The sequence below is a fragment of the Etheostoma cragini genome, chromosome 4 (assembly GCF_013103735.1).
Source record: "Etheostoma cragini isolate CJK2018 chromosome 4, CSU_Ecrag_1.0, whole genome shotgun sequence".
In the NCBI taxonomy this organism is placed as follows: domain Eukaryota; kingdom Metazoa; phylum Chordata; class Actinopteri; order Perciformes; family Percidae; genus Etheostoma; species Etheostoma cragini.
The window spans coordinates 3,338,697-3,348,730 of record NC_048410.1 but is presented as its reverse complement, the minus strand read 5'-3'; the positions used below and the strand labels follow the sequence as shown (position 1 = coordinate 3,348,730).

The 10,034-nt window shown below is 42.5% G+C and overlaps 1 protein-coding gene across 9 annotated transcripts in view; it reads left to right on the top strand.

The window, feature by feature from the left end:
* Positions 1–10,034, top strand: part of iqsec1b (IQ motif and Sec7 domain ArfGEF 1b) — a 139,590-nt gene that overhangs the window by 111,948 nt on the left and 17,608 nt on the right. For all 9 annotated transcript variants that reach the window (XR_004656219.1, XM_034868462.1, XM_034868466.1 and 6 more), the window contains 4 exons: positions 4,810–5,089; positions 5,748–7,006; positions 8,235–8,396; positions 9,727–9,849. Coding sequence is in view for 8 of the 9 variants with exons in the window: in XM_034868462.1 (XP_034724353.1) it covers positions 4,810–5,089; positions 5,748–7,006; positions 8,235–8,396; positions 9,727–9,849 (1,824 nt within the window). In the remaining variant the exon portion in view is untranslated. The remainder of the gene's footprint in view (positions 1–4,809; positions 5,090–5,747; positions 7,007–8,234; positions 8,397–9,726; positions 9,850–10,034) is intronic.

The window sequence follows — 10,034 nt, the reverse complement described above, 5'->3', positions numbered from 1 at the left end:
AAAAAAGAAGGGATTTTTAGAACGCAACACACAGAGAGCAGAAGGTGAGGGGCAAAGCCTAACGTGTCAGGCTTTATTGTGGAAATGTACATTTGTTGATCCAGACCAAAGCTTGATTTCTGGTTCTACAGAGCCTCCACACAGAGCTTTTGCTGTAGCCTACGTAAGTGGCCTGAAGTTTATACTTGGACTTTGGTGTGTGCCCCAATCTCTTTAGGAGAATAGCAGGACTGGCATGTGTGTGTGTGTGTGTGGGGAGTGTGTGGTAGAAAGAGTAAGAGAGTGACGGCGATTAGCTTCGGAGCAAGTACTGACTCTAGAGGCACAGTGAGAGAAACATAGTGTCTCCCGTGTGCTTTCTGGCCATCGTGGGAAATCCTTCGCAGGAAAGTTTAACCATCTCCTTGACATTTTTCAAAAGGTGCGCGTCAGTCTACGGTTTAGGGTCTGGCCTAGGTCTGTGTCTTCATGTATGTAGGTAGTTGCATGGAATGGTGGACCCAAGTGCAGAGAAGCAGGCAGGCAAAAGTTGAGCTTGAGGGTTTATTTAAATAAAAAGCAAAGTACAAACAAGCAAAGGAAGTCCTGGTAGGGGCAGGCAAAAACAAGCAGAACAAACCAGGCATGAGCAAACACTAAAAAAAGACAAGACATAACTACAACAATGTACTTAGATACGTAACCACGACGTAGATTTTATACAGAAGCATAAATCACGCTTAATGTGGATGAAATCCTGGACATTTAAAGGGAGCCACCACTAATTCGACTGTATATATCAAAGTTGCTTTAGCCACAGAGAGTACTGCACAGCTTTTGAAAACAATTGTAGAATTAATCTGGCTCTGGAGGAGCTTTAAGTCAGAAAATGACTGATATAAGAAGGCACCTCTGATTGGTTTGATCGGTTGGTTAGGTTAAGGCATGAGACTGAGATTGGTTAAGGTTATGAATATGAGGGCAAGGCCTTTGACTGCACTACGGACCCTCTGCATCCAAAATGACAGTTACACAGAATGAGCTGGTAGAGGGACAGACCGGGCCGGACAAATGGGAAAATACACTTTATGGATTTGTTGATGACCACGACCCGCTGATGCAGCAGCCCACTGGGATTTGTCCCACTACGCCAGATGGCCAGCACTCTGCTGCCTGTTAAGCAGTTTTGGTTCATTTTTGGGCCACGGTCTGTTACTTCACTAGGGAAACTTAAAAAAGAAGTCTTTGTAGTATAGGGTTAGTGCTTTAGTGGTACTGTGTTAAGGCAAGATAAAAAAGAAAGCCATTTTCTTTTAATATTATGATGACATTTCATTGCATCAATCGAGGGCAAACCCATTTTATCATTTTCTCTCCATGTGATGATGACTTGCAGTTTGTTGAGAATTAGGTTCCTTCTGTCTTGACATATTCTAAGAACTTTGGATTCCCATTTCTCTTCTTCTGACCTTTTTAATCCTGATCGTTTCTGCTTTTTAAATGGGATTTTTTGGGAGGAAGGATATTCATTTTAATGAGGCTGGATGAATGCCTGGCACCAACTGTAGAAGTCTCTCAGTTAGTCGACAAGGATGACCAAGTCTCTCTCTCTCTCTCTCTCTCTCTCTCTCTCTTTCTTTCTCTCTCTCTCTCTCTCTCCATCCCTCTCTCCCCCCGTCAAAGGGAAAAGGAGAATTGAATCAGTAACACTTGGACTGCTGGGGGAAAGAGTGCGTTAATACATATTGAAATTGATAGTGTCTTTAATATTTTGCACCCTCAACCACCCTCTTTCCTATTATGGTGAAGCTATTTTGTCTTTAAACACATTGCATGGTTCTTTATTGTGCAACTAAGAGCAGAACATCTTGTTCAGTTACTCTTAATGCAACAAAACCAGCTAACGGAAGATATAAACATGCTAGACAACTAAGTGCTATCATGCTTTCAATGTACCTAGAGGCATCAGCCTACCCTTGCTTTGAGCTGAGTGCCACATTTCAAGCATGCCGAACCTCCCTCCATCTAAACTAATGGACTTTTCCAATTAGACATCCTCTGCTGACGTAGCAGACGTATTACAGCCCACCTTCAGTCTTATTAAAGGGATATTTCACTGCTGGAAAGATAATTATGTATTAAATTGGATCATTTAAGTTAGAAGTTGGTGCCTTCTAGACCAATAAAAGCTAGAAAATGTATATTTGGCTCATGTGGATGAAAGACAACAACTCTCAGAATGCACTTGGTTCCTTTCCCTACAAGGCCACTCCCAAGCCCCGCCTACCGGTCACAGACATAGACAGGGAAATGGTTACAGAGAGCTAGTTAAGTCAAGTGTGTTATTGTCATTTCAACCACATACACTAAAAAAAAAGTTTCACTGTGGCTCAAGCGGTGTTAAACATTTAAAATATATCTAAACAACATATAAAAAGGTCATACAAAAAGGCTACATTTATTGCACATACATTACAGGCTCCGTAAGGTTCAGCTAACACATTGCTAGCATTAACGCTTGGTGGGATGTAAACACGGAGTGCAAACACAGCCGTGACTTTGCGTGGGATGTAGAATGGTTGGCATTTAACAGTCACAAACTCCACCAGTGGTGAGCAGATAGTTTGATACAAGCACCTCATTTCTGCACCAATCGGTGTTAACACAGCCCACCTCCACGAGTCTTACCTGACAGAGGATCTCTATCTGCTCGGAAGGCTAGCAGGCCTGGTAATTATGTAGCCGGATAACGGACTCCGGTACACTGTTGTTCGGCCATGTTTCCAAAAAAACACAGCAGGCTCTGAAGTTGCGTCAGGAGTTTTGTTGTAGATGGATGTGGTCCAGTTTTTGTCAAATGAGCAAGCAGGATGAAGGGGATAGGTGTAGATAGGATAACGAGTGTTAGCTTTCCACCTAGCTTAAACTCCTGCCCTCGTTCTGCGTTAACCCTTTCTCGCATACTACTTTCAATATCCCCTTCGCCAGCTAGTGGCATAGAGCAACACAGGCTGAGGGGCTGGTCTTTGTAGCAGGCAAAGCTTGCGTAGTGTGTTAAGTATTCGGTCTGTAATAAAATTTCCTGCATATTATTCGATCATGTGCAGTAGTTTGATTGGTTGATGCTGAAAAGGGAGAGCCTGTTAGCGTAGCTTCAAGATGGCTAACACTCGACTCACATCAACTAGTGACAGTCCCACCCCTTATGGGCGAGTTGGAAACATGCGGAACTAGCTGTCCACAGCCTCTTGGCAAAAATGCCTCTGATGACGCCAAATGACATTTTTTGTGGCATCTGAAGCTTTTTTCCAGACCCACAATACAGAGAAATCTTAACTCAGGGGGACATGATGGAGGGAAGCACGGTCATTTGAAAATACTACCAGGTTTCTACTGATTCAAAGCTTAATGCTAATTGTTGAAGTATCCCTTTAAGCGACACTTTCTGTCTGATTAGATTGGTTCCTTTTCTAATTAAGAAAATGCATTGAGGATGTATAGGGAGGAGAACAAAGATGCAGTGAGGGTTTTTATGATGAGTATCGAGTGTCCAGCTCTGAGAGAAAGCTAGCTTTTTTTCTAATGAGAGATGTTATCTGCACGACAGAGCCTCAGCTTTATCACCGTGGCTTGGCTCAAAGCAACAAGTCCTCAAGAAGACATGACAACATATATTGCTTCTCATGGTCTTGCCAAATAACTCATATTGTTTGGCAGTGCCTTCCAAATCCATTAGAAATTACTGTTACAGATATAATATTTAACTGATCTTCCGCCACTGTGGTCAAGGTAATGTTACATTTAGGCACAACAGCTACATGGTAAAAGTTTGGAAAAAGGGGGCCGTAATAGATACTTAAAAAAGAAGCCAAACTTGACTGTTTCTAGGAAACAAGAGAGACAATCAGTTTAACGAAACCCCCAAGTTCCCAAATTCGCTGTAGCCTCAAACAATAATTTGCAGCGGCACCGATGCTCCGTCCGGCAATTAACTCTCTCTTAATTGGTTTAAAGAAATGCCAATAAGCCAGAGCATGCTTTACACCCATCCCAGAATGCTGTGTGGACTTAGCCAGACCCTCCTTCGCAGCACTGTGGAGGAAGGTCGGGCAATGTGCAACTAAGCTGCTGATAACGTCCTTGTGATTTCAGTGTTTTTCTTGCCTCATGTTGGATCTTTGGTGTCCATAATTCATTCAATTCCATCAACATAAAGTATTGCAGTCTGATAGCTGTTTAAGATTGGTTGAGTTATTTTCTACGTTGCAAAGGGAATGAGTAAAGATGTCGGGCAGCAGAGTTTTGTGGGATTTCCCACCAGTAAGACATTCTGTACATAATTCCAAATACACACTGATATAACCTGAGTAGCATAATACAAAGTGAACACACATTTGGCATTACCTAACATTAAAATAGTCTTATTTAACCTTGGTTGGTGAACTAACCAAAGCAAATAGGTAAAGTATGCAAGAGGCTTAAATAGATTTTTTTTAAACTCTGTTTTTTGCAACAAAGTGTTAAGATAAAGTTCCTTGTCTTAATAAAGGAGTATTGGCAGGCATTGAAAAGTGTTACCTTATAACCATTATATTATAAACACTATAATGTTTAGTGTCAAAACCACTAAGAAAAATAACTCTTTAGACTGCTGCTGTAGATTCTCCCACTCATACTGTACGTATAGGGCTATACCCGGCCAGCAGTGTCAAAGTTACGTTTTCCATCTGTCACAAGCTTCTCGCTGAATCACAAAGCAGTGCATGCCCTCAGGATGATGAATTGGCAAAACTAACGTGCGTGCTCTGTGTGTGTGTTTTCTGTTTGCAGTGTGGAAGGTGATGCTCCAGGCGGCGAGGTGGGCACCTCTGTGGACCCCAGCAGTGGCTACAGTTGCATCCCAGTGACCCGCAGCGGCGGGCTCGGCCCCGACCACCTGGACAGCCAGCTCTACGGACACATCTTGCTGCCCGGCCACCTGCGTCCCCGCCGACCCAAGCTCCAGCACTCCCAGTCCATCCTCCGCAAGCAGGCAGAGGAGGAGGCCATCAAGCGCTCCCGCTCGCTATCAGAGAGCTATGAGCTCTCATCGGACCTGCAGGACAAGCAGGTGAGGGGGTGTTCACAAAGACAACTTCCATCTGTAAACACTAACAATATCAAGCTGGTTCAGTCCCCAACTATAATCGTATTTTTCTTCTAAATCTTGTCGTTGATTGTTCTTCCAGAGCAATTCTTTATCATTATTTGGGCCATTACCAGTTTATCGGTCAAACTGGGTACCCATCACTTTTCAACATCATCCATCTTCCCCGGGGGTCTGTTTCAGTCTAACAGAATCTAAATTGGAGCCATTTTTAAAACCATCAACACTCTTTTTTAGTTTTCTAAGTCATGGCAAAATCAGATAAGACAGCAAAACCATTTGTCATTCTGTCGAATGTGTTTCCAAAGGTTAAATTCTTACTTTTCTAGCCAGGTGAAAGTAAATTCTCTAGATGAAGAGTTATTTTAAGTAATAGACCAAACTTTTGTAATATCTTTTTTGTGTATCTACAAGCTTGACAAAATACTCTTAAATCAGGGTCCATTAACTAGCTTTTTTTCTTTACATTTATCAGATTACCAAAGTTCTGTACTTTGTACTATATCAACTGCAGCCCCCTTGAGGGGGGTCCAGACTAGAGGTTTGGAAATCCCTTACGTAGGCTATCCCAGGGTGTTCCTCAGATGCATTTATGACACCAACTTTCCTTCTCTACCTGCAGGTGGAGATGCTAGAGCGTAAATACGGTGGGCGGTTCATAACCCGGCATGCAGCCCGCACCATCCAGACAGCCTTCCGCCAGTACCAGATGAACAAGAACTTTGAGCGTCTTAGAAGTTCTATGTCTGAGAACCGTATGTCTAGACGGATCGTCCTATCCAATATGAGAATGCAGTTTTCCTTTGAAGGACCTGAAAAAGTCCACAGCTCCTACTTCGAGGGAAAGCAAGTCTCGCTAACAGATGATGGCACCAAGATTGGTGCACTGATGCAGTCAGAGCACGGAGGGGAGATGGTGCAAGCCAAGACCCCTACGACACAGAGCGACTTCACAGACGCTATCACAGAACTAGAAGATGCCTTCTCAAGGCAGGTCAAATCTCTGGCCGAGTCCATAGACGACGCTCTGAACTGTCGCAGTCTGCATGGTGATGACAGCCAGTCGGAGCCAGGGAGAGGCCACCAGGATATGGACAGGGAGGTCAGCTGCCAGGTGAAACCCTCCCACCCCGCTTCAGAACACCGCAAACTGGATGAGATGACGGCGTCTTACAGCGATGTCACTCTTTACATCGATGAAGAGGAACTGTCCCCGCCGCTGCCCCTGTCTCAGTCTGTGGACCGACCTTCCAGCACAGAATCCGACTTGCGTCAGCGTTCCCTTAACTCTTCCCAGGACTATTGGTCACTGGCTCATAAGGATGAGAAAGGGGACACGGACACCAGCTGCCGCAGTACACCATCTCTGGAGTGCCAAGAGCAGCGCTTGCGGGTAGACCACCTACCTTTACTGACAATTGAGCCTCCGAGCGACAGCTCGGTGGAGCTGAGTGATCGTTCTGACCGCAGTTCTTTGAAGAGGCAGAACGCCTACGACCGTAGCCTCAGCAACCAGCAGAGCAGCCCCAAAAACATCAGCCACAGCCTGCCGCCACGAGGGCCTTCGAGAGAAGAGGACGCCACCCGCCATCGGCCACGGCAACTGGAGGCCCATTTGGCCATTAATGGCACCGCAAACCGGCAGAGCAAGTCAGAGTCCGATTTCTCTGACGGTGACAACGACAGCATCAACAGCACATCCAACTCCAACGACACCATCAACTGCAGCTCGGAGTCCTCGTCCAGGGACAGCCTGAGGGAGCAGACGCTCAGCAAGCAGACGTACCACAAAGAGACTCGCAACAGCTGGGACTCACCTGCGTTCAGTAACGACATCATCCGCAAGAGGCACTACCGCATTGGTCTAAACCTCTTCAACAAGTACGTACATTTTACTACACACGACATTTCATTAACACACTGCTCACACAGAGCCAGACACAATCTGACACGTCGCTTGTTTAACACTTTATTAGAACCATCACTAAAAAATGTGTTAGTTATAAAGGTAATGGCAAACAGTAATATTTCTGCTAACTAACAACAAAATTATTATTAATAATCATAACTAATTATTAGTTATGCAATAATATCTTTTTTTAACAGTTTATTGTTGCTCACATCATAACATTCTTCATATAATATATTCATTTTTGTTAATGATTAAGAAATCATTTCTAAACCGTCAATGAACATTATTTGAATGGCTATCATGAAGTTGCCTCTAATGTACAGTATATAATACCTTGTTAATGGTTAATAAAGACTTTGTAAAACATCTATAAACATTATTTGGATTCAAATAATCATCTCTTTTGTAGAACACCCGAAAATATTTAATGGAGACAAATAATGTTACTTGATGCTTTATAAAACTAGGAATTATAAGCATTAGTTGCAACTTTATAATAGCACCCAAATAATGTTTATAGATGGTTTACAAAACTATTTGTAACTATTGTCTAAATGTGTAAACTATGCTTTCATATTAAACTAAACTAAAAATAAAATAACATAAATTATAACATTACTAATAATTAGTACACATAATAAATCATCATTCCACTGTTATATTATTAACTAATGTGTAATTACCTCTGAATTTACCATTTATTAGTGATGGTTATTATGAAATTGTTACAGATTCGGACCATTATTTACTTATTAAATGGGGAATGTGTTTTGTTTTGGAACCCAACACAAAATTCTTATGCATGTAAAATGTGGAGTAATGTTGATTGAAACATAATTGTATGTACGTAAGGTGCAAACTTTCATTCTGCTTCAATTTACAAGGAGTGATTCATCTGAGCCTGTGAAATTCCATTTAATCACAGAGGATTGTGGATTTTGTTTCTTACAGAGCCAGCCATTAAGTTCCTTTTAATCATTTATGATTAATACCGCAGAGAAAAAGTAGCTCCGTCCTACCCACTCCCGACTGCCACCCTCTCCCTCCCTGTCTCCCTAAATCCTGTCCCTCCTCATCTGACTGACACACATTTAGCCAGGGGCAGAAGTGCAGTGGGATAATCACAGATTTGGATTGTGTCCTCACTTTTTCCCATTTTGAATCTCTGTCTCTCTCTACCATCTCCTATGTCTCCAGGAAACCCGAAAAAGGCATCCAGTATCTGATAGAGCGAAACTTTGTTCCAGACACTCCGGTGGGTGTGGCCCACTTCCTGCTCCAGAGGAAAGGCTTGAGTAGGCAGATGATTGGCGAGTTCCTGGGTAACAGACAGAAACAGTTCAACCGAGATGTCCTTGAGTGAGTTTGCAGCAAGTAATGTCATTGTCCTCTTTTTGACACATTTGTTTGACGTGCAGATGGATCATTTTGTCTCACAGACATTTTCCAAAACAAGCTTTTGATTTAGCTGGCCAACTATGCACAGAAATGTATTCTATCTTTCTCCCATGAATATAAATATAAATCATTTGTTGCTAATAGGGTTGCCAGCTTGCAATCTGCTCTCATTCAAACAGTATTTGGATTTTCTGAGTACTACATAATGACTGAAGTTACATCCAGGAAATAAACAGAAATAGAATCCACTCAGGAAATTGCTGTGATGCTCGGATAAACAAACGGACTCCTTTTATATGCCTCAGTCCTTAAACAGTAAAGGCACGTCTTATTTTGTGGTAGTGATTCTCAAACAGCACCTTTATTTGGGGCTTAAGACTGGACAGACTTATCTGAAACACACTTGAAGTACTATCAGACCCCACTGAGATTCAGTGGAGGATAAGACCAACAAAGGCCTGTCAGTGTCAATTTGACAGGCCTATCTAAAGGGCTCCTTGAGAAAAGATCTATTAATCCTGATGTGCAAGAAATATAGAAAGCATTGAAAAAAGTTCTTAGCTCCTTTATTCAAGTAAAAGGGTCAATTTCACAGTGAGAAAATGCTTCATTACACATTAAAGTCCTGCATTTAAACTGCACACAACACAATCTCCAATGTACAGCATCACAGCCTTTATAGATAGTTCTAGTTTTCAATGCCCAAACAAATAAAAAAATGAGAGTGTGTTATTTGAAAGGGTTGCTTGTGGCGACGAACCCACAAACAATCATTACCTGGCTCTGCCGGTGACCTAACCTCTATGGAGCTTTTTTAGCATCTTTCAGTTTGTCGTTTTTGGTTTTACTTGCTGTTGCGGTTTTAGCTCAGTCTCAGTAGCAGGCAGTTGTTTTGGGCTAAATATCCCAACCATCATGTACCAACTGTACGCTACTCTTCTAATACCAAACAAGTAATAGATAGCTGATGAAACAAGTAAAGCATTTAACAACTTAAGGGCACCAAAACGGAGCTACAAGAGTAAATATGGGACTTCTATTCATCTGGTTGCCATAAACCGGTCTCCAAATAAATGCTAATTTGGCTTTGTGTCTACTGGTGGGGTAAACGGGCAACTGTTTGCTAACTCGTTAGCCATAACAAGCTAATATGTCAAATATGTCAAAATAAAGTCAGTTATACACTGAATTCCATGCAGCTCTCTTGAGCAAGTTATTTACTTGTGTGTGTATATATTGTGTATCTAAACTGATCTTACCGCTTACAACTAATTTTGTGTTCTTTCACTAGCTGTGTGGTGGATGAAATGGACTTCTCGAGTATGGAGCTGGACGAAGCGCTGAGGAAATTCCAGGCACACATCAGAGTGCAGGGAGAAGCGCAGAAGGTTGAGCGGCTGATAGAGGCCTACAGGTGAGAAACTCTAAACTCTAAAAGATGGGAACACAACACATGACATTTCATCCCCTAAACCAGTGTAGGCTCGGGGGCTGACGTCTCCAGGTCGGTTGGTCAATGTGCTCGATGTATGACCAAATTCTCATTGGTCGGACAATCGCTAATGTTACTTAAAAAAGACTGCGTGTCCTCCATGGCAT